This window comes from Canis lupus, chromosome 20 (genome assembly GCF_003254725.2).
Source record: "Canis lupus dingo isolate Sandy chromosome 20, ASM325472v2, whole genome shotgun sequence".
NCBI classification, from domain to species: domain Eukaryota; kingdom Metazoa; phylum Chordata; class Mammalia; order Carnivora; family Canidae; genus Canis; species Canis lupus.
In genome coordinates, this window is record NC_064262.1 from 34,544,217 (window position 1) to 34,568,799 (window position 24,583).

At 39.3% G+C, this 24,583-nt stretch overlaps 1 protein-coding gene and 1 long non-coding RNA gene across 20 annotated transcripts in view; one reads left to right on the top strand and one right to left on the bottom strand.

The window, feature by feature from the left end:
• Window positions 1-24,583, top strand: part of ERC2 (ELKS/RAB6-interacting/CAST family member 2) — a 904,872-nt gene that overhangs the window by 480,946 nt on the left and 399,343 nt on the right. For all 19 annotated transcript variants that reach the window (XR_007404126.1, XR_007404127.1, XM_049097733.1 and 16 more), the window contains one exon: window positions 2,556-2,691. Coding sequence is in view for 17 of the 19 variants with exons in the window: in XM_049097733.1 (XP_048953690.1) it covers window positions 2,556-2,691 (136 nt within the window). In the remaining 2 variants the exon portion in view is untranslated. The remainder of the gene's footprint in view (window positions 1-2,555; window positions 2,692-24,583) is intronic.
• LOC112665936 (uncharacterized) lies at window positions 17,356-21,926 on the bottom strand. The gene is made up of 3 exons (XR_003140614.3): window positions 21,716-21,926; window positions 17,684-17,812; window positions 17,356-17,560 (listed from the first exon to the last, which is right to left on the bottom strand). It is a non-coding gene; the product is annotated as an uncharacterized LOC112665936 (long non-coding RNA).

Genomic DNA, 24,583 nt, shown 5'->3' on the forward strand with positions numbered 1-24,583 from the left:
AAATTTCATGACTTCTTTACCTGTCTCTCCTACCCCTTACCTCTTTCCTACCTTTGCCAGTACAATCCTTGTCTTTTTTTGGCTTTCAAGTAAGCTTTTACTAGAAGAAGGAAATATATTTCTGCTGCTAGAATTATATTTGAAAACCTAGCACTCCTGTAAGGGAGTATGTATACTTTCTAGGTATCTATTGATATTCATGTGTACAAAGACAAAATGATCATTTTCATCACCTTGCTCTGCATCCACCTAATTGGCAGTTCTAAGCAGTGCCATTCAAATCCCAGCTTTTCTTTTCCAATCATGCGTCCTATGTCAGGCAACACTTGAAGGAATGGTTGGAGAATACTGAGAATAGGCCTCTGTCACAATGTCCGGACTTCAGTTTTTCATTATTCCTAGCCACTCATTCTTAATTCAGAGAAGCTTTACGGGATGCATGGAATTTGAGGTTTATTTTATAATTTTTGGATTGTAAAAAACACTGCAGTATCCCTGAAAGTAAGATCTATGTATGTTCATACTGCACCAAGAACTTTGTGGGAGTTCTTTATGCAAATGATATTTGCAATAATAATCTATTTTCTTTTTCAGTGGTGCTTGGAGAAAAAAAATGTTTAGTAGTTGGTTTTGTGTAAGTGTCTGCTTCAAAGTTATAAAAAGCATTTCTTTATAAAAATGTCCTCTACTTAATCACTAATAACACTGACCTCTCCATCACATGCTATTTTTGGGCATGGACCTTATTTCCTGAGCTGGAAAGTGTGCTTGCCTTTGGTTAGTATGAGTTTTGGAAATACTATATCCTTGTTCAATTAGGAAGCGAGAAGTTGTTCTCAATATCTTTGTAGTAACCAAAAGGTAATTTTCTAAAAGAAGATTCGCATGTAGACTTGAGTTGGTAGTTTTATATGTGTGTATTACTGTATTGGGTAAAAACAAGGAAATGTCAGACAAAAATTATCCAATCTAAATGTTGACCAAGTAGATGGCTGTTCTCTCTCACCACATTCCTGTTAATAAGTGTCACCAGGAATTGTTAAATCACTGCTTCAGCCAGTACTGTAAGTTTTCATAAGGACCAACATGTTCAGAATATTTTCATCAGCAGGATTTCTGATAGAAGATCATTCAGCTTAATAAGTTCTCTTGAACTTTATTTTCTTGGAAAGAGAGGGAGTAGCAGAGTATATAATTTTATGAGGATTAGAAATAGAAGTTTTTTCTTCTTCAGAGTGGCTTCCATTTGATTAGCAATTGTTTCAATTTGACATGTTTGCTGCATATCATCTATTTCTTATCTTGTACATGTTTCCGTGAGAGCAGTGATTCTCACTGGCTTTGGGAGTCAGGACTCCATGATAGTGACTGACTTAGCAATGCCTGGAGGGGCTGGGAGGATTCAGGAAGGATCCCAAAAGATTCTACTCTGAGGTCTTCCTCTTTTGGAATCAGTGCTCTCAAGCCCTCTCTCTGTACTGCCCTTTTGCCTTCTCATGTGTGAGATTAGATTTATACCAGCTGCCAGGGACATGGTTGCCTAAATCTGTGGAATGTTTTGCTAAACGCTGCTGGTGAAATAGTCCACATTAAGCCTAGCACACCTCCCCCCACTCTTTTAACCCATCCTTTGTCCTTAGTCTTTTTCTCACTTGATCACTTTATGATTTTGCACTTTGACATCCTGTAGATTCATTAAGAACTTTTATTGCAAGCACCAGGGCTTTAACATGATGATTAGCCAAAGTGTTATTCTGTTTGAGCTAAGTGATGACAATGTATTTGATTGGAGCCTTGTAATTGTTATTTTAAAATCAAAGTAATGGATTATGATCTCAGAATAGGAACATGATCCAAAAGAATAATAATAATTATAAGAGCAACCACTTAGAAGAAAATAAATGCCCCGTCACAGACCAGGGGCCTTGTGTTCCCTAAGTCCCACCTACCTTTGCAGTCCCAGGTTCCCAGGAAGAGGGGGTTCTCTTCCCTCTCTCCCTGGGCTAGCCTCTCGGCAGCCTTCCAGTTCCTGGAAGTAGTTGGTCATTTTTTACCTTGGGAATTCTACTTGCTGTTCCCTCCTCTTGGGGGACACTTCCACTGGCAATTCTTGGCTGGCTCCTTGGAGTCTTACCCACTGTCTCACCTCCTTAGGGTGGTTTCCAGGCCACTGTGCCTAAAATCATCTTCCTACCCCATGCCTGTCCAGAAATGCAATGTGCATCATCATCTTTCACAGCATGCAATTTATTTCCTCTCCTTTAGGAAGCCTGAATAGTGTCTCCTTGGTCCTGGTCTGTGTCTCCCACTGACATTTAAGCTCCATGAGTTGGTTGAAGACTATACATATCTCATTCACCATGGCAGCCCCAGTGCCATCCTGGCACTTGGCATTAATTGGTTGCTCACTGCATACTTGTGATTGAATTAATGGAATATTCTGAAGTTTCAACTTTTCCTGAATCCATATCAATATATTCTATACTTAGTATTTCTAAGATAACATATGATCTTCCAGTGGTTGAATTTAACCACACTCTGCTGACTTTTCTCAGGCATATGAAGGATCAGAATAAGAAGGTGGCCAACCTCAAGCACAATCAACAGTTGGAAAAGAAGAAAAATGCCCAGTTACTGGAAGAAGTCCGCAGGCGAGAAGATAGCATGGCTGACAACTCACAGCACTTGCAGGTGAGCTCAGGCTTCTCCTTTTAAAACCTAAATAATTGGAGATTGACTCTCTCTAACAGGTACCCATTACTGTGAGAAAATATGCACAGAAATGGGAGACTTGCCTTAGCTCTGAGTCCAGCACTAACAGTGTACTCCTAGAGAACCCAAAAGGTCTTTACAACTGTGGAGAATCATTTTCAGAATGGTGCCCGAGAAGAGCTGATTATGGTGGAAACTTTAATGCTGTACAGAGTCCATTGGTTTTTATACCTCACTTGAAAAGGTAAGGGCTGTGTTTATATAGTTGGCAAAAAGCTTAAAACGTAGACATATCCCCCTTTTAGAATTATATTTCAATGGTTTTGGCGTTAGTAGAAAGGAAATATATGTGTATTATCACAGAAGCTATTTGAAAAAGGATGCATTAAGTTGATCTCAGATAGTTTACAAAACTGGTTTTGTTTTACTCAAAACTCTGAGGCTCTGAGACATCATTATTCTGTCTTTTCTGTGGAATATAGTTATCACTGAATGGACAGACCTATCTCAGAAACCAACTGGCTGACTGAAAACACCAATTTTTCCTCATTAACATCCCTATTTTTGGCAAAGGAGCTCTCCCCATGTGCTCAATAAAACATTCAAGCTAAAACAGGGCATTTGCTTTGAAGTTCCTTTATTTATTCCAGTGTGCCTTTAAACAGAGCAGTTCAAGTTCAACTTGGCCAGAGTTCATGTTAAATTTTGCTTATTAATTAGTGTCTTTCTCCAGTTATATATTAGGTTTCCTCCTTGGAGATAGAAGAAGTTAGATAGTTTCAATATGTACTCACAGTTCATCTTTTTAATTGACCAAAAGAGAAATAAATAATTATTCTAGAGTATGAAATAAAAGGAAATGTCTTACACAGAGCATGGCACATGGAAGTTACTTAGTCAATATTAGTTTCTTTTTGTCTCTGTGTCTTGGAGGTGCCTTAATGATTTCAGTCAAGCCCCTTTGCATGCATGTCTGATTTGGTTAGCACAGTAGTACCATCAGGTCCTTTGTTCAGGCGTGGCAACCCCTTAGCATGGACTGGTAGCTTATTTGAATCCACAGCTTTCTCAGTGTTCTTGTCCTAGGATTTGGGTCTTAGTTTCCCCACCAGTCGTAGGAGATGTTAGATTGGAGCCTACAGAGTGAGATCATGAGAACTAAAATTTGTAGAACATTTTATTGCCTTGCCAAGCATATATTCTCATTTGTTTCTTACCACAATGTTGGTGATTTTACATTTGGTAAAATTGGAGTCTCAGAAAAGTTATGATGTGACATGCTAGTAAAAAGTAGAGAGCTACCTGATTCTGGGTCTCCCTGCCTTCAAGAAACTAATGTAGAGGAACAACTGCAGTAGTAGCTATCATTTATTGAACTTTTCAGTATGGTGGGTATTAGGCTATGTACTTTACAGCACCTATTTAATTCTTTTTTTAAAAAAGATTTTATTTATTTATTTATTTATTTGAGAGAGAGAGCAAGAGTGTGTATATAACTGGAGGTGAGGGGCAGAGGAAGAGGGAGAAACAGACTCCTCACTGAACAGGGAGCCCAATGTGGGACTCGATCCCAGGACCCCGGGATCATGACCTGAGCTGAAGACAGACACTTAACTGAGAGGCACCCAGGCGCTCCAGAACCTATTTAATTCCAATATGAGTTGAGTTAGTTGGGACTCTTGATTGCAATTGATAGGAACACAATTTAATCTGTAGTAAGCAAAAAGGGAAATCAATTAACTGAAAAGGCCATGGTAGACTTCAGGCCTGACTACACTCAGATATTCCAACACTCAGGTCCAGGCATTAGGGATCTGTCTCCATCCTACTCATAGGTACACTCTGCTCCTTGTTGTCTTGATTCTTAGGAAAGCTGTCCACAGTGATGCCAAACCTGACCACCAGCATCCAGCCTCCACTGTGAGTGCAGTCATACGTGGAGAGGAGAGAGGTTCTTTCCTGATGATTCTAGCAAAAGTTCAGACCTGTATGAATGCATATATTGGCCAGGCCAGGATGTGATCACCTGGAGCCTAGGGGATAGCAGTTAGCCACACCCGAATCCTATGGGCTGAGAGTGGTAACAGGTGACCTCACACAAGAAAAAAAGGAGTGTGTTACTAGAAGGGATGCTGGATGGTAAAACCATAGAGATCCATTACAGCCATCATATGGGTAATGGATAGACAAGCTATTATCTCATTTGATGTACAAGAAGGAGGAGGCTCTGAGAGGTTACATAACTTGCCCAAAATTACTTAGCTAGTAAGTGGCAGAGCCAGGACTCAAACTTAGATCTGACCATCTTTGGATGGTGAGTTCTGGAGAAGAGTTCTAAGAGAAGATGACAAGAAAACTGGAGTGGCAGAGAGACTTCATGGAGCAGACAGGATGACAGCTAAATGAGTCTGAGATGAGAGGGACTCAGCAGTAGTGAAGGCACTCCAGGCACGAAAACTGTCAGCAAAGGTATAGAGTCTAGGTAGAGCAAAGTACAGTCAGGGCACAAAACATTACAGACCAATTGATTGTGGTGGTAGTTTTCAATGAGGTGAGTGTTACCATCTTTCCTTAACTGACTCTGGAGCTAGAATGCCCAGCATTCATTCCAAGCTTCAGAATTTACTAGCTGAATGTTCTTGGGCAGGTGACTTACTCTCCCTCATTTCAATTTCCTCATCTGTGAAATGGGAATAATAATAATTGTATCTACTCCAGGGTTGCTCTGAGAATTAAAGGCAATACCTATAAAGAATTTAGAATTTTACTTGGCACAAGTTATGCTCACAATAAGTATTAATGATTAATTATTATTATGATAACAAGGAAAAGATAAAAGGAACATTTTGTGAAATTGTTGTCTATGATATGTGTGGGCATTTATACAGTTCTACTTGATATGCGTTGAGCATCAGACTTGCTATATATAGTCATTTCTAAGGACACATCTAGTTATGGAAATTAATGTCTTGTTTTGACTCATGAATTTTTTGCATAGCAATATTTTTATAAGGGGCCTCTTGATAACTACCTCATAGACCTATTCATAAAAGACAGAATGGTCTGGAATTGCTTAGTTGCATTCTTGACCACCCCAAATAAAGGATAGCATTTGAAATGCAATAAAAAGTAATCACAATTAATTTTGATGAAAATGTCTCTGGTTAAGGTTAATAGAGAGTGAAACTCCCACTTTCTTGGATTGTTAAGCAGATGTACTCAGATGCAGTAATTACTGCCTTCTGAAGACAGAACTTTCCATTCTTGGGGCACTTGATTTTTTTAATATTACTGTTGTTTTAAGTATTTCCTGTTTATGAGTTAGCTTCTTAACCCTTTTAATAGGTGTCTGTGAGCTGGGATCATTTTTTGGTTAGTTGGACAGTTGGTTGGTTGATTGATTGGTTAGTAGATGTGGGATGGACATCTACTAAATTTGAATTATTCTATACTAGTTTTTTGTAAGGGTTGGACATTATGACTTACTGATTTTGATCAACCAAATAGGTATCATATCCAGAAAAATCTCAGGTAGAGTATTTTCTGCAATAATAATAGCTGTTGGATGAGGTTATAAAAGAGAGATTGAAGAGATTCAACTAGTTATGAAAATTGGAGACAAAGTTGAATGTATTCAAACCAGGACATAATAGCAATGGGCAAAAACTGGGCCATTTCACTCCAATCTAGATATACAGTCATGCTAAGAAACATTTCACAAACCCCACTTTCTTTAGTTCTTAGGTTTATAGTTTTATGGCAAGAATTGCAAACTCAGATGCCTTCAAGGTCTAGGCTATTAGCACAAATAAGAAACAGGTTTGCATGTAAGAAAAAATTATGATGTCTCATTCTTTCAGCCTGTCTTAATCTAAATTTTTGGTAGAGATGTATCAGTTAGCAATTGACATAATAATGCTATGTAGCAAATCATCCCAAAACTCAGTGGCTTTAAAGCATCAGTAGTTATTGTCACAGATTTTTCAGATTGACTAAATGGCCCAGCTTCTCCACGGTGGGTTTGAATGAGCATTCCTATTTCTGCAAGTCTGTGAGTCTCTAAGGCATCTCCCTTCCACATATGTTTATTCTGAGACTCAGGCTGAAGGGAGTCACCCAGGGGAAACTCTTATGATGACAGTAACAGAGGCACAAGAGAGTAAGCAAAAACTTGCAAGGTCTCATAAGACCTAGACTTAAAATAACACTGTGATTTTCATCCCACCTCACTGGCCAAAGCAAGGCACGTGGCTGAGCAAATAAGCAGGGATTAGGGAAGTACACTCTACCCATGAAAAGAACATTTTAAAGGGGCAGATACAAGGAAGGGTGAGGACTTGAGACTAATCATTCAAATTGTCAAAAGAGGCAAGATTTGGAGAAATATTTCTCTACATAAGAAAAAACAGTAACATAAACATAATGAAAAATTATAGCTGCAGTGGCCTTAGTTACAGATATCATAGAGGGTGGTAAGGAACTCAAGAGCCCATGGCTCATCAAAAGGAATTGAGACTACTAAGCTTTTACTGAAAGCTGCCATAAAGGTGGGCTTAAGATTGAGGGGACCCTCTGATTGCCATAAAATATAAATTTTTATGTGAAATCTATGGATTTGGTGCGTTTTTAAATACACTCTGGGTCTAGGGAAGCACATGTGCAGATGAATTGACCATTGGCTTGTAGCCTCTATTGTACAGCCCTGCATTCTGGTCCCACTGGGTTCACATGATATAAGAGACTAGCATCCTAGCTAGCTCAGTTTGACCCATCCAAGAGAAAGGGCAGTTTAGTGCATTTGCCCTGAGTCCTTTTTTTGTCTGAAAATACCTCGAATACATTGAATTATTGTTTCTCAGAGGAAATATCCACAATGTATAAGAATAGAGAGTCTTCTTGATTTAACTCTTAAAGCATGTTTTGGAGAATTTGACAAAGAGAGCAGGAAAGGAAAAATAAAGAACCATGGAGCTAAACTGTCTACTCTTCAAATATCAGCCCTTATTATTATTAGCTCAGGACTTTGAGTAAGGTAAGGAATCTCTCTCTTACTCTTTTTCATCTATAAGTGAGAATTCACAATCTCTACCTCCCTGGGAGGGTTAAATAAGGTGAGCTTTATGACAGGACCTAGCACAGTACCTGATCTATTTGGGGTTCAGTTACTAGAACTTTCCCCCAGAGAGACTGATAATGACCATTTAACCATAGAAGACAGTGACCATTGGGAGTATCATCCAACAAATCCTTTGCAATGATTCTATACTGATGAGTAATACAGATATAGAGCATACACCAGTAAATGAAAGTTTCCAATAAAGCATTAAACAACAGATTAGGCAATAAGGAAGAAAAATTAAAGCATTTTTCAAGTTTATGTTGAACTGTGTGTAAAAAGTAAATGTAAAAGATCATGATTTTTTGGTATGATTCTGTAGAACTATTCTCCAGGACACAGATTATGGAGGATGATATTTATGTCTGGCCTTGGGGCTTTGGGCTTCTGTGTGTCCCATTAGAGGCTGCATGGAGATTTTTCAACAAGGTGTCTTTCCGGAGCTTCACACTAAGTCGGCATTACCAGAATGGGATGCTTTCCCACCCCCAACTCCCAACCTCTAGCTATTTCTTGCTGAGTAAATATGCCAATTTGAAATCCCATTGGACATCTTTGTAGATTTTGGCTGCATTTTTCCCTGTGCAGTTATCGAGTTAATGAACTAACATTCTAAGAAATGCACAAGCCAATATTTTATGCTCTTTTTCTGTTGTATGTCTGCAGAATTCTCTTCAATTTATTGCCTGAAAACTAAAGTCTGTTCTTGTGTGCTTCCGTTTCCAAATTATAGGTTCCCAGGGAACTGTAAAGTTTCTTCTCTGCCAGTGGTTAAACCCAAGTGTGATCAGTTTAAAAAGCAAATGAATGTTCCCATTTATTCTTGTCCTTTTAGTAGAGTTCTAAAAAATAAGGAAAGCGAAAAAGACAATTTTATTTTTCAATTTGTGTGAGTCTGTATATCCATATCTTTTTTCCAAGGGGACTTCCTTTACTTTGCTTCTCCAATTAGAGTTGGAGTCAGCTTACTGAGGAAGTGTAACAAACAACATAAACCTCAAAAAAATGCATAACCTTCAGCAAACATAAAGTGCATTATGAAGTTCCCAAGCATTGGGAAGTTGTTTCTTTGCAGAGAGACACTTAATGATTTATGCAACAATTTTTAAGCCCCATATCTGTACGTTCATCTCTCCAAGTCACTAAGTTAAGTTCATTTCTCTTTCAATTCCCTAAGCTTAAAATTGTTACTCTAACTGTGATCCATATTCATGTGTTATGGTACACTTCTAAGTACTGCCATTAGAAGAAACCTGACCAGCAGAGTTAAGAGATTCATCATTGTCAAAACACGTTTATTTAGCTCCTGGTTTTTCATGGCCATTTGGTTGGTATAGCATAGAGTGACTTAGGGCGGCTCCATTTCAGCCATCTTGTTCAACATATGGGAAGATGGGAAAAGTCATCGAACACAGTTTTAAAGAAAAACGCACATTTGTTCAAATTTTCATTAGAATTTAATATTTTTTTTAACACTGCAAGGTGTTTTTGTTTGCCTTGCAATTTTCTATGTTGATGGGTAGAGATTGTTGGGACTTTCCATTAAATTGTGAATAAATTCTATCATGTTGTTGAAATGTGGACTGAACCACATCCAACATTTCCAGACTCTGTTCGTGGTTTCAGACAATAAGAAATACTCAAGTATTTGCGAGTCTGAGGAGGACACAGAACGTTGGAGGGTAGGACTGAGGTTTAGTACAGAAGTGCTTTCTTTCCTTGGGGATTTATGTTGACATTTGTTTTTCTTTCACACTATAATCCCCCACGAGCCAAAACTGACTTTTGTTGTAGCAGCTCCCTATAGGCAGTCTCAGAAAATCTTATTTGACAATCAGTTCTGGTAGCCTTGAGTTGAGTCGTTACTCTTTGTAGTAACTCACAGACTGTCAGGGATGACAAGGTATTCTGTGCAATGTATTTGGGAACTAACCATTTGTTAGAAATGTTCCAAGAAGCTAAAGTGAAATTGTGTAAATAAAACTGTTGTATGTGGGGTTTTTCTTCTTTCCTCCCAATAAAGTATTACTTGTTTTTCCAAATGTGCAGTAACTCACATGTTTCTTCTGAGAAATGTCTTCTGCTTTTTCTTGAGGATTTGTGACCTAATCCTCCACTTCATACAGCCCCTCTATACAAACACAATATATTTCTATGGAAAAGAGAGGTTTGCCCTTAATCAAGTGTTGCCTAATCTACCTACTAAATTACCCCCTGGGGACAGAGTGGGGTTCATTATTCTTTTCTGAAGGGTTTTCAGGTTTCACCCCATTAAAGGCTCTTAGATAGTCCTCAGCAAAGTGAATGTTTGTTTGTCCAAGGCTGAATATCCTATAGAATGAAATGCAACATATTTATCAAATGAAATCATTGTTATTATTAGAGGTAGAGTCCTGAATGTCCTGGAATGACAAAGTTTGAGGGGATGGGGGGTGGAGAAAGGAAACTTCCTAGAATAATATGGTAATCTCTTAATTCATTTCAAAGGAGGTTCCTAAGGAGGATCAGACAATTTTTAATATATTATTCCATTTTCTCTTTTTGGTCCCTGAAATATAAATTGATAAGGGAAAGGTAGCATGCATCCTCCTGTGCTCTCCAGTGAGATTTAAGCGTTCATAGGTATGCCTCAGCTCTAGGGAAAGAGGCAGGGCTGGCTCTGTAGAACCTGCATTTCTTCTGTTTATCTTTAATTCTGACCTCTGGGCTTACTTTGAGGTGAAGCTTGGGCCATATACTGGAGACATCATTTTAATATGTTTTTTTTTTCAAATCACTGCAGATGATCAGGTTAGTCAACAATAACAACTACACATCTCAGCCAGAGCCCTGAGTGCTTCTCAGAATGCTTCCCTGAGTATTCTTGAGGCTAGATCTTCCTACTGACCTTAAAGATTGGGAGGGGCAAGTTTATGTGTTTTTGTTTTATAGATAGGGAAACTGAGCCTCAGACAGTTGTTAAGGCTGACTTATCTGCAATTTTAGGTGTTATTAAAGGTAAAGATTTGAGGAGGTACCAGTGCATAAGAGTTATTCCTGTGAAGGTCAGACTAAAGCTTAGCTTTTGGAAACAAAAAATTGCTGCTCCAGGCAAAAGTTTCTGAACCTGGAGTTGTACTTTAAAAGCCACTGAAGAAAGAGATCTTTAGGGTGTGTGCTTGGGAGCATCTATATGTCTTTCCGTTCTGCTTGAATCTATAGCAGGCATGATATAATTTTCAAAGTAGATACAATGAAGGCATTACTAAAGAACCCACACTTTGAAGGCAAGGGGATTGAAAGAAGAAAATAATTCTGATAGCATACTTTATTATTTTTTCAAAGTTAGAATTCACATGATAATTCACTCACGGGCCCCCGGAGATCCCTAAAGGGTGCTCATGTTCAACATGCATCAAAAGAGCCAGTACAGTTAAACCAGCTCTTCTTGGCCAGGGTAATCATGGCAGGTTTACCTTGAGATATGACTACCAAAGGTTAGTCAGGGGGGCACCTGCAAATCACAGTGCATGTCATTCCCAACATCAATAACCTATTTCTAATAGATGCTGGTATTTCAGCATGTTTTTATGGAAGGCAGAGACCTGGGCATGGTTAACTTTTTTTTTAATGTTAACTTTGACTTATGGCTTGTCCAAAGCATTGCTAAACTGTATATTCAAACACTCCAGATTAAGGAAATGACAATCAATGACATGGGCAATGATTTAGATGGAAATCTTGCAAAAGGAAAATACAACTATAAAATCTGTTCCTGGTCATTTAATAGTCTCTCCTGTAATACACATTTGGGAAGCTGGTAATTTGAATTTATGACATTTTTAATTTCATCTCTGGTATTACACTTTCCCTCTACATCTTACTTATTTATGCTGCCTGGAAAAACCCTGCAAGGTTAAGCAATCGTAAGTTTTTCTTACTAGAAAGGACCTTAGATTTTATTTAATATAAGCCCCTTGCTTTGCTGATGAGGGAGGTAGGGCCCAGCAAATGCACATGACTTGCCCAAGATTCCAGAGAGAGTTATTCACAGAGGGGAGACCAGAACCCAGGACTCTTGCATCCTGTCTGGTGACCTTTGTGTAGCCCACTGGTTCCATAAGATAGGTCTACCTTTAGTAGGGTTTGAACAATTAATCCATAAGCCCCAAGAGCCTGTGCTCTTTCATCAGTGGATATTAGATTGGCCATTTAAGATAACATGAAATGATTCCTCACAATGAATGAAGCTTTATGCAAAGTTCATTCTATCATCCTCTATCTTGCATGTCTTTAAAATTAGAATTACTAAAAAAAAAGTAGCAAATCAGTGGTGAAGAAAATTGTGAGAACAGACTATGTAGTTTAGGACTCTTAGATGCTAAATAAAGATCAGTTTAAGTTATTTATATCTTTGCCACTTTCCTCATCCACAGAGGGATGTCTCCTGTAAAGGAACTCAGGAAGTCTCTTGTCATGGGAAAGAAGTGTAGATTGCTTAGATAGTTCAGCAATTAGAATACTAGCTACTGCTTTTCATTGAGCCATGAACTATTCCAAGACTAATGTCTTTGGTTGAGTTCCCAGAGAAACTGAGAGTGGGATTAACATGCAGGAGATCTGTTGGGTAGAAGGGCTTTCAGGAAGGGAGAGAAGCAGGACTGGGCACTGAAGAAGTAGAACTGGGGCATAGTTGTGAGGGAGGCTCAGCTGTTTCCATCAATATCCCGTGGAGTTGGGGTGACCATTTGGAAGGAGATGACTCCAATTGAGATGAGAACCTTTATTACCCTCTCAACAAGTGAGTGGATGGATATGGGTAACCCCTGGGGAGGGCATAACCCTGGAAGGAGCATCCCCAGCAGCAACTGGGGAAGGAATGAATGCCTTAGTCCTGAAGGGGAATCTGGGCAGTACACCACTTACTTCATCTCTAGTGAGTATCTGATATGCATGTGGTTCTCTCCTCTTTGATGATGATGGCAGATACATGCCGTTGATCTCAGGACTCTTGCCTACCCAGCCAGCTTCACACTTCTTTTCAAGACAAGCAGCTGTTAAAAACCAATCTTAGTTGGCCAACTTTCTCTGTATACATATTGACTTGTTTAATCTTCCCAAGAAATGAATGAGGTAGCTACCATCTTTGGAACCATTGTACAGTTGAGAAGATTGAGACTTGGTGATGTTAAACAAGAAAAAGAGCTGGCATTCTTTCTCAGGTCTCAGTCTTGAGTGGGGCACCCCTCTCTTCTGTGCAGACTGTTTCTTTATATGCTTATTAGCCCCGTAACTATTGTAACAGTGAAGATGATGGTCAGGCTACTCCAAAAATAGAAAAACTAGGTAGCATAAACTTGGGTAAAGAGGCTTCACATGAATTTTTTGGGGTGATGTATAAGTTTCTTTTAACCAATGAGATAGACTGAAATGCTTCTTCAAGTCATGCAAGGGTCTTCCCTGAGTTCTGAAGTAGTCCCACTGATATTTTTTGAGGACTTCTGTGCATTAAGTACTGTGCTATCTGCTGGGATTTAACATTTGGAAGGACAAGATTCTTTACCCTTGAATATCTCAAGATCTTTTCTTCTGACTAAAGATGTCCTCTGGCATCTGACTTGCAGCAGCTTATACAAGTGAGCCAGATCATGTGTTCCTTGGCTGCTGCTTGCTCTGGAATAGAAGACCATTGGAAAGAGGTAACCATGAGAGTGTGTCTATAGCTGGAGCCTTAGCTCTGGCAAGCTGGAACAGAAGCTTCCAGAAGGCTATCTGAATCACAGTTCTGTCCTAGGATACAAAGATCTGAGTGAGTGAGGGATGAGAGTACCAAGGCAGTTGCTGATTTAGGTTCTAGTCTAGGCTTAATCACTAATTAGCCATGTGACCTTGGGAAAATCATTTTTTCTCCCTCTCTGAGCCTGTTTTCTCATCTACAAAACAAGAAGCTTGTATTGGGGTAAGGTCCCTTTTAACTCTGAAATCCTGGCAACCTGAGACTAACTGAAGTGTACATGCATGTGGTGATTAAAGGTGCCACCAAAGAGGACAACTCATGGGCACTTGGGGATGCTGCTGCCCAACTGAAGCATCCATGTCAGTGGCAAGGACATCCTCCAGTTGGGAATCCATGGGTCTCCTTCAGTACCAGCCCTGTAATATGTTATTTAGCTTTAAATATCATTTATTCTAAACTCTTTCTGTTCTTTATCTGAAGTGCCATGCCTGCCATTTTGAGAAGACTTTTGTAGGGCAGCCTGGGTGACTTAGCGGTTTAGCACCGCCTTCAGCCCAGGGCATGATCCTGGAGACCTCGGATCGAGTCCCACATTGGGCTCCCTGCATGGAGTTGCTTCTCCCTCTGCCTGTGTGTCTGCCTCTCCCTCTCATGTGTCTCTCATGAATAAATAGATAAAATTTGAAAAAAAAAAAAAAGAAGATTTTTGTAGTGTGCACTAAAACATTGTGTTTTCTTTCTTCAGAATATCCGTTATAATAACACACCCACCAGTTGCTACTTTTTAAGTAAAGATAAAGATTAAAACGGTGACAGCCTGGACACAAGATACACAATGCAAAAACTCTTCAGAATTGAGCCACCTGGGTTACAGCCTTCTTCTCAAGAGCAGGAGCTATGTGGCCTTTAAATGTAATTGTTGATGAAATAGACTATTATTTTAATAAGCCACTATGTCAACTATGTCCCCTCAACTATGTGGGTCACAATGAACTGTGGGAAAATGGAAAGAGACTAATTTGACAAAAACTGGGTTGATATTATCTAGACTTGTATTTCCCAAAGCATGTTTATCAATGTGAAGGTCTATGAGATACCATTTGAAGAAAGGGTTCCATTTGTCAAATGATTTTGGAAAATAATACATGCTGTATTCTACATTTGGAAAGCCATCCATATTAGTGTAGTAAAAAACCCTGAGAGGTTCTGTAGTCGAGTTTAATGTTCTTTAATCCAAAATTTCTCCAAATCATTTAACAAAAAGATTTTTTTCTCCAGAACATCTATTAAATTGCAAAGAGTTAATATTGAAATTGGGTAAATACTGATCTAGACAATTCACAGTGCTGATAACTGAGATATGCAATCAGCTCTTTGATTACAGTTTGAAATTGAAAAAACTCTGCAGTGATACTTTATTAAGCATAGAATTATCCTTACTGAATAAGAATTCACCTGGGCATATTGCAATGGCTTTATGCCTGCCGCTTGATTAAAAAGCAGTTTTATTAGAATGACTGGCCAAGAAAATTATATGTCTGATACACCTTTTAAAAATTTTGCCTCATTAAAAAAGTTGATGTGAAGCAAACTTGAAAAATGTGACAGGCGTAGGGGTATTTCCTTCTATCACTTCTTGACTTTGGTATCTACATTGACTTCTGATTATAAGCTCACATTTTGCTATGCCCCAAATCCAAATTAGATGAAGAATGTTTTAGAGGAAGATATGGAAAGTATTCCAGCCTTAAAATATAAAATTGCATTTTGTTAGGTATCTATTGTCAATTTTCATTTGGACACAGTTTTGCCCTCTTCCTGCTAAAGCCGTTCTTTGCCAGTGTGGACTATAGTGCCTTAGGTTCCTGCTATGCTGTCAAAATCAATTATACGGGTTGAAAATGAAGCACAGAGTGTCCCTGTGTCATTACCAGCAGGCTTGTTTTCATTTTGGTTGTACTTTTTTGGCTGTGAAAGGATCTTTATGAGAAATTAGAAAACCGCAAATTTGAACACGTTAACAGTTAAACAATATAACTTTGAATGTGTATGTATGTCTCCTGGATGCCTGAGACTGATCATAAATGGGCCTATAAATCTGAATGAACTGCACCTCTCTTAACCTGGCTAATGATTACTTTACCCTTTTAGTAATCTTTCAAGGTTATTTTGCCCCTTACTCTAAATGGAGGATTAAGGCCATACTAGACTGTGGCTTGGTCACCTGGATAAAGTTTCACTTCACAGAAATTGCCACATGTACACTACAGTCCAATGTTTGAGACTGGGTTATAGTTAGAAGTGCATCTTTGGGGCTAGGAAGTCTGGGAGGTATATAATAGACAATAGGAGGACCCTCTTCAGTTGTAACAGGTTTCGTAATGTTTTTAATTCTTCAGACTTGTTTTATCCCCACATAAAAATAAGGTCATATGTATCTCTATATTTTAAATGCTTATGAAAGAAAAGTTTCATCTATATATTCATTCATTCTACAGCCATTTGTGTCAGGCTTTGTACTAACCTCTTGAATACCAAAGATCAGATTCTTGCTTCTCCCTTACTCTGTCTAATGTACAGACAAAACCATAAAGACATAATCAAAATGTAAGACATACTAGGAAATGGAGGGATATAGCCCAAAGAGATCTTTTTTAAAAAATATAGTTTGGAATAGGCAGCAGCACAAGTTCAGAAGATGAACATAAGCAAAGGCAGCCTGAGTTTTTCCACCTAAGCCACCTCCTGCAAATGTTTTTAGGCTGCAGGCTGGGCCCTTTCCCTGGTTCTGATGAGCCCTTTCTTCCATCATTTATGAGTCAGGAAATATCATTGTATATATCCAAATATAAGTACCCTGATTATATAGCCTGTGCGATGTGAGAAAAGTTTCTGGATCTTAGGTGATGATAGCACCCACCTCCTAGTGCCTATGGTCACTTAGGAAACAGCACTCAGTACAGATTACATGTCGGCCAGTGCCATGATGATGCTGATGAGACTGTTAATGTCATGTTGTTGTTTAATGTTTATACTTGTCAGGGCTCCCTAGAGACCTCCCATAGCCTGCAGTGCCCTGTGCAATTGGCCCTGGTTTTCTTTGGGACCCCATCTCCTCCCACTGTCTCCCTCACTGGCTGCACTAGCATACCAGTATCCAAGCCTGCCCCACCTTTGGATCTTGGAGCTTGCTTTGCCCTTGACTAGAATGATTTCTTCAGATGTTTGTATAAATTATTCCTTTACTTTATGCAGGTCTCTACCCAATCTCATAGAGGCTTCTCTGCATGTTCTTTCTAATTAATTGTTCTTGTAATTTGTTATGTCCTAGCCTTACTTTATATTTCTTCATCATGCATGGCATACTAAACATAATAGTTTTTGTGTACTTGTCTCCTAGTTGTCTTTCCATGAGCACATGGACCTTTGTCCATCTCCCTCCCTAGGATATAAGATTCTCTAATGTCTCTAGAACAAGGGTTGGTCTTTGGTAGGCATTTAATAAATATTTTTGACTAATTGAATAAATGAATCATGATGAATAAGCAGATTGAAAAATAAGTTCCCATAGCATTTCTATGGCTTGGGAGCTGCTGCCTGGCACAGAGAGAGAAGGACTGGGGAGCTGGGTCCTGGAGGAAAGAGGATTGCCCACCTGTTTAGCAGTGCATGCTGGGGATTTGGAGAGAGCAGGGGGAGTGTGTTCCAACTGAGATTATGGGTGGTGACCACCTTGGAAGTGAGGGCCTGCTGTTTCAGCTCCAATAGGTAATAAGATAATAATAATTTTTAAAATTATTAATAACTGTGAGATAAATGACTGAATAGTCAGACAGTAGAGATGTATCATCTAGACCTTGTCATGAGGTTTCATTGAACAGGGTATTCTTGCAAGAGGCATTTTTGTTGGCACTTGAAGATGTGCATCTTTAGAGCTCTGTGCTGGTTATTTTTTCTTCCTCGCTTCAGCTGCAGGGGAGAGCCATCATCACTGGAAGCTTCTTGGAGTGGGTGCCCTGAGAGCAAGGTAGATAGTAGCATAGCGAGGGGCCAGAGGAAACCCCATTCTACCCTGCCCTCAGAGCGATTGCCTTGTGTGGCAGGCACCTTATATGCCCACATTTAGGAAATATACTCACAGACTAGAAACATCTTGAAAAAGGTAGCAAAATTAGCAGCAGACCCTTAAAGGAGGATTTTCTTCCTATTTTAGTTCTTCAGTGAAGCCATACTATCTATTGTGAGTGTTCAGGTCTTTGATCCGATAACTGTTAGAAGAGTGGAGAATTTTCTCATTAGGAATGTGTTTGTTTATTGTTTAACTGACAGATGGGTGGAGTCTCTGGGTCATTCATATAACTCTGCAGTGGGCATCTACATGTGCCAGGCACCATGTAGGGAGCACTGAGCCAGTATGAGTATGATGGCTACATCATTGCCACCACCTTAAATAGGCTAATTTTGACACTGTTATTTCCAAATGCATGTTTCCTTCTCAGCCATCACCCGATGGAACTCATCATGTACATTTCCCTGCGTGGAGACATTACTCAAAAGCTTTCTGGAGCTCTCCTGGCCATTTAAAAAGCTACACAGGAGACCTTACTCTTTTGTAAGCACAACACAAATTTCTTTCCTAAAACCAGAGTTTCCTTTTCTGATCAGCAGCCTTATTCCCCAGACTTGGTTCTAATAGACATATGACTATTAAGTTATGCTGCTGGCAAGATACTTTGTCACAAAAATGTGCCAGACTTCGGAAACTATTCCAAAGGCTAGTTTCCCAAATTGTCTTGGAGAAAAGCCTGGCTCTTTGGAGTAAGTAACAGCCTCCAAGGTGACTCCTTAGAATAGGGATGATGTACATGGAGATGGAAAAGTTCTGACATATTTTGTCAACTGACCTTTTTTTTCCACAGACCACATTTTAAAGTTTTGAAATGAAGCAAGCTAGTTTTTAGGCATCATATAAATAATACACCGATTGAGTTTCCAACTTCTCAGATGACTGCTTCTATGCAATGAAAGATGCAAAATCATTTACAACTACACAAAAACTTTATATTGCCATAATTATGGATTATGCCATAATCGTGGATGACATTGACTTCTTGGAGGCCCAAATTACCTAGAAAATTCTCTGGGTTCTTTCTGTTTTTCTTTCTTATTCTAGATTTTTTTTTTTCCTTTCCCACTTTCCATTTCATGGGGGAAGCTGCATATCAATGGCCATCATTTTTTATTCTTTAATCTATAGTTTCACAGACTTGTAATCCATCCCCTTTCCTTCCACTTCATGGGTGTGATATTGAGATTTCTTAATCTTACTGTGCCTCAGTTTTCTCCTCTTTAAAAAGGGGATTCTTGACTACCTCACGCATTTGCATGAACCAGTGACATCTCCATGTAAGATCATTACCTCAGTTCTTTGTGCATGGAATATGCCAGGAAGTGACAGACACAATTACTTTTGCCATCATCACCAATACCATAGTTAGCATTGACAAAATAAATAGTTATTTTCCAATATGATTGTTGAGGCTGTTGTTAATTTTAGGTTTCCTGTTAAACTCTCAATTCCTTGGGTTATACTTTATTAAAGATTTGCATGCCTGTTCTGGTAGTATACCACTGATTGGGAGAAAAATCTCAGATTTATGTCTTCATATACTTTTTCCAAGCATCGTAAATTTTTAAAACTTTTCTTAATGTTTGGCAGCAAGCCATATCCTCATTGTTTGAACACACATGCACATATGGTATATATGCATGTCTATAGATATGTATACACACACATGTATATCCATTCCCAAATTATTTTATTTTCCATTTGAAATATCGCAGCCTTCATAATTCTGCTTACTGGCATTAGATGACTATATTTTCCACCTCTAAATTAAATACTGAAAGAATTTGACGCATAGGCACCAAAGTGGTAGCCTTTAAAAAGCCACTAACTTCACACAGACAGATACTTGAGACAGAAAAATCTTTGCTTCTTTGTGCTCCCTTGGTGTCTGGCTTCACCTGGTTGAGTGAAGTGAACTGTGGGTAGGTTGAGCTAAATATGGCCTTGCATACCCACGCGCAGGAGGTGGGCAAGGGGTTCCCGTAAATCGAGAGGCTGAACGCTGTCTCCAGACTGGAGACCATGGGAGTGAGGAGACTAAGGAGGAAATGGCATGGCTCCTGTGGCCAAGTGGTTTACCTGCAGCTGGCTTGGGCCACAGAGCACCCTCCAAAAGTACTTTGATGGCTACTTGGCTAATTTGATTGATGCTATGGGGTGTGGGAGGGAGGCAGGACCCCTGAATAGTATTTATAATGCTTTGCACATACAGGCTGCAGAGGCAGCCACAAAACCAAGCTGAACATAAATTTTAACTATGAAATAAATTCTAGAAATGCTCTGTATGCTTCCTTACTGGACTAAGTGCATGTAGGTAGTATTATTCATTCTTCTCCCGTCTGAAGGATTTTGTTTGCCATCTTTACTTTTGCTTAAAGATCGCGATTAAAACATGACCTGACCAAAACCCATGTATAGCTGTTTTACTGAGAAGTTAAGATTCTTTTCTTTGGCTTTATCTTTGCACAGAGGGCAAGTTTTTTCCCTTCCCAACCTGAAGGTTGGCACTTGTGACTGGGCACCATTATTTTCTTTATTCTTCATAGTATAAAAAGAGTAATTTTTTTTTCTGGCTAGGCCCATGTATTAAATACTTGCTTTTTCATGGTTCCTTGTCAAAATATATGTGCATTTCAACATAGATTGCCTTACTCCAACTAGGTATTTATTGAAAAGAATTCCAGGATGGCTCAGTCATTAGGATGATCTATCACTTTCGGAAGATTTTAGCACACTTGTGATCAGGAAATGAGGAATTGGACAATTGCTCTTATGAATGCTGAATGTGTTAGGAATATATTTTAAGGGGTACCAGAAAGTGAAAGAAAGCTAATGGTGTAATGAGGAATGTGTAACATTTAAGCTAAGACCTGAAGGAGGAGCAGGAGCCAGGCAGGCAAAATGCTGGGGGAAAGAGCATTGTAGGTAGAGGAAATAGCATGTGCAAAGGCCAAGAGGTAAGCATCAGTTGGCTTTTCAGAGGAAAAGCACTACACATCATGTAGAATTATCAAGAAAAATCCTGTCTCCTAGGGTTATTGTAAAGATTAAATCTGATGAACTTCATTAAATAAATACTTAGTTCTAGGCACATAGTAAAATAGATATTGTAATAATAATATCATTATTGTCTCCATTTGCTTTAAAGTTCTTCTCTGTACATAGTAATTCTTAAAAATATTCTTTTGTTTTGTTTTGTTTTTGTTTTTTAATATTCTAACAGACGTAAAAGAAAAGGAGCATTATATTTCTAGGAATGACTCAGGCCTTTATCCCCTAGGTTGTTCAGTATCCAAGATTTTCTCAGCCTAGGTTTCTTTAGACATACTCTCTATCTTCAAACAGATCTACTTTGATTCATGAATGGAGATAAGCAGATGGAAGGTGGATAGGAAACATTTATTGTAGTGATGAGAACTCACAGGAACATGAAAAGAGACTTGTACGTTTCTTTACAGAAATTCAGGTGATTCTTAGTTTGTAGAGCCAAAGAGGATGAGAGTTGAAAAATGAAAGCAATAATTTTTATTATGTATAATACAAATAGAGAAAACAGCTAAAAACACATGCATGTACAGCTAATGAATTTGTAACACCTTTGAATCCACTCATGAAAGAACCTACAACTTTCTAGTGACCGCAGAAGCCCTCAAGAGATCCTCTCAAACCAATTCATTTCTTCCCCCCAAAATAGCTGCTCTCTTACTTTCTATGGTAATCATTGACTTACTTTCCTTTATGTTTTTTTCTTCCCCAATTGTGTGTCCCTATGTATTATTTATTAGATTTGTCCACTTTTGTTTGTCTATTTGAAAACAAGATTTAAAAGTTCCACATTGGAGGAACTGGAGTAAAATAAAAGTGGCCATGTAGGGAAGACCCAAAATCAAGAGAAAAAAGTAGGCAAAACTTCAGCTCAATCAGGATTAGTGGTAAGAGGACAAGTCTAGGAGAAACTGGGGAGGCAGTGGAGGTGCCTGGGCAGGGCTGGATTAGAGCTCCTTCCCAGGAGGGTGTCTTCTGCCAGGTGAGGAGGTCTTACCATGGAGACTTGGAGACTGTACATAGCAGGATGGCAGCTCTGAGTAGAGAGTTTTAGGATGAGTTGTTTGTTTATGCTAGTCTGGAGCTCCCCCTTTGGAAGAGCTACAGTCATTTGCCCAGAGCCTGAGGCTCAGGGGAGAGAGATCAACCATCAGTGAATAATTCAAGAAAGATGAGAATGGGAGCTTCCCTCTGCTGGCCAAGGAAGCAGGGAGGGCCCTGGACAAGGAGATGGGAAGAGAACCACAGGTTGACTCTCTATTACAGGAACAAAGGGATGGTGGAACTCCCTGACGTCAGTCATTCCTTAATGATCTTCAAGAAGGGAGAGGAGTTGGGGGCCACAAGGCCTAGTACTGAGGAGCTACTTTGAGACTGTACTTAGCTTTCTAACTTCCCTATTAAGTGCCATTTTTGAAAGCCATGCTCAATCTCTTTATAGTTAGTAATGTAAACTCTGAAACAAAAACAAATGGGATTTTTATTTCCAGGAAGATCTGGGGAATAGTTTAGGACATGGTCCTTGAGGACCTGGTAAGAAAGGAACCAGCTGGGAAAGCTTATGATGAGACAAGTCTCCAAATTATCTGACAACAAAAAGAGGATGGACAGGGATCCAACTTGGAACTGAGTTGCCCTCCATTCCCTGGGGCTGTATTGGGGGGAATCTGGATTTTAACGCTGGCATTGCTATTAACAAACTACATAAACATTAAAAAAAAATTTTTATGGGCAGCCCGGGTGGCTCAGCGGTTTAGCACCACCTGGCCCAGGGCCTGATCCTGGGAACCCGGGATCGAGTCCCATGTCAGGCTCCTTGCATGGCGCCTGCTTCTCCCTCTGCCTGTGTCTCTGCTTCTCTCTCTCCTCTCTGTGTATTCTCAGAAATAAGTAAATAAAATCTTTAAAAAAATTTTTTTAATTTAATTTTTAAAAAGATTTTATTTTAGAGAGAGACAGTGAGAGCACAAGTAAGAAGGGCAGAAGGAGAGGGAGAGAGAATCTCAAGCAGGACTTCATGCTGACTGTGGGCCTGAATCTTACAACCCTGAGATAGATCACTATGTGAGTCAAAACCAAGGGTCAGACATTTACCTGACTGCGCCATCCAGCTGCCCCTATAAACACTTAAAAAAAAAAAAAAAAGCATGGGGGGTGGGTGGGGGGGCAGCCCGGGTGGCTCAGTGGTTTAGCCCAGGGTGTGATCCTGGAGATCCGGGACCGAGTCCCACATCGGGCTCCCTGCATGGAGCCTGCTTCTCCCTCTGCCTGTGTCTCTGCGTCTCTCTCTCTCTCTCTCTCTCTCGAATAAATAAATCTTTTAAAAAAAGAATGCGGAAGGTATCTGGAGTTAGTTACTTGAAAATATTTGTTGAGCTTCTCCTGAGTGCCAGGCACTGCACTTTTTGGAATCAATAAGATTATAAAGACTCCCATCTTTGTAGAGCTGTCTTCTATGCATGAAGACTGAAATTAATGATAAGCTTGTTGAATGCAATGGAGAGAGGCATGTGGGAGGACTTACCATGAGCTGCACAACCCATGGTGATCTTGTCAACCTTTTCTATGTTTCAGATGTAGAGGTGGAAGGTAAGAGAGTGAAGGAGGATGCCTTATTGAAGGCAGTGTGATTAGCTAGTGATAAGAGTCAGAAATCAAACTTGAATTTTGCTTGTATTCACAGTATGGAACTGGAAGATCAAGAATCTATTGTGAGTGATTTATCTCAATCCCTGATAAATAATTTAAATCCTATTTATACTCCAGTTTTCAGGGCTTTTGTTCTTGTTTTTATAAAATGTTCCATTAGGGGACTGTGGAAGCCAGAATCCTGGTTCTTGGTTTGAATTCAGACACAGGCTGTAGGCCTTGAATTATCTTCAGGGAACTGATCTTGCTAAGTCCCTGGACCTTTCACTGCTCATGTATTTTCTCACCCTACATGCCTTTTTGGATTTAGTTACCTAAGACTTGTGGTACCTTAAGTCCAGCAATTCCATATCATTTTTTGGTAATAATCTGACATCCACTCAATGATGTATATACAGAGATAACTTGAAAATATTTTTAAAGTTACAAGAATAATAATAATTTATAAACCTAAACAGTAAATGGATGCCCACCTACTCAAATATTTTTTCTGGCTGAGTAATTTGAAATATATACTTAGTAAAATTTCCTCCACTGTTTATACACACTGTCTAATGAAATACTACAGGACAGAAAGTATTCATCTGAGGTATGGTATGGCTGTAAAACACACAGACACACATGTGATATACATTTTATAGCTTTGTGTATTTTTCAGACAACACATTGAAGAAACATTGTAGAAATACTACTGTGTACAGTGAAACCTGATTTAATGTTAGCATGCTTTAGCCCTTCATCTCTGTTAGCCTTTTATTTATATGTGTGTAATTATGACTTCTAGTACTTGTTACCAGGATATTTCCAAACTTGGTTTTGTCCTTACATCTTTTTTTTCTTGGGGACTTTTTCCAGATTGCCTGTTTCCTGGGAGCATAACTCTCTCTGTGGTTGGAAAGATCATATTGGGATGTGTATGGATTGGCCTCACAGAGGTATGGTGTGGCCATCTGCCCCATGTCCAGATTAGAAATCTGAGAATTACGGTCTCTCAGAGTTCCTCCCTGACATCCGCCTCGTCTCACATCTGATTGCTCACCAGGTCCTGCTGAGTTTAGTCTGTAAATATTTCTTGAATCTATTCTCCTCACCACCCCTGTTATTTCCCACCTTTGTTCTGATCTTCTCTTGCATGGATTATGCATTGTCTTCCTGACTGTCCCCTTTGCCTCCAGTCTCATTGTGTTCTGATTAACTCTCTACAGTTCCTCATCCC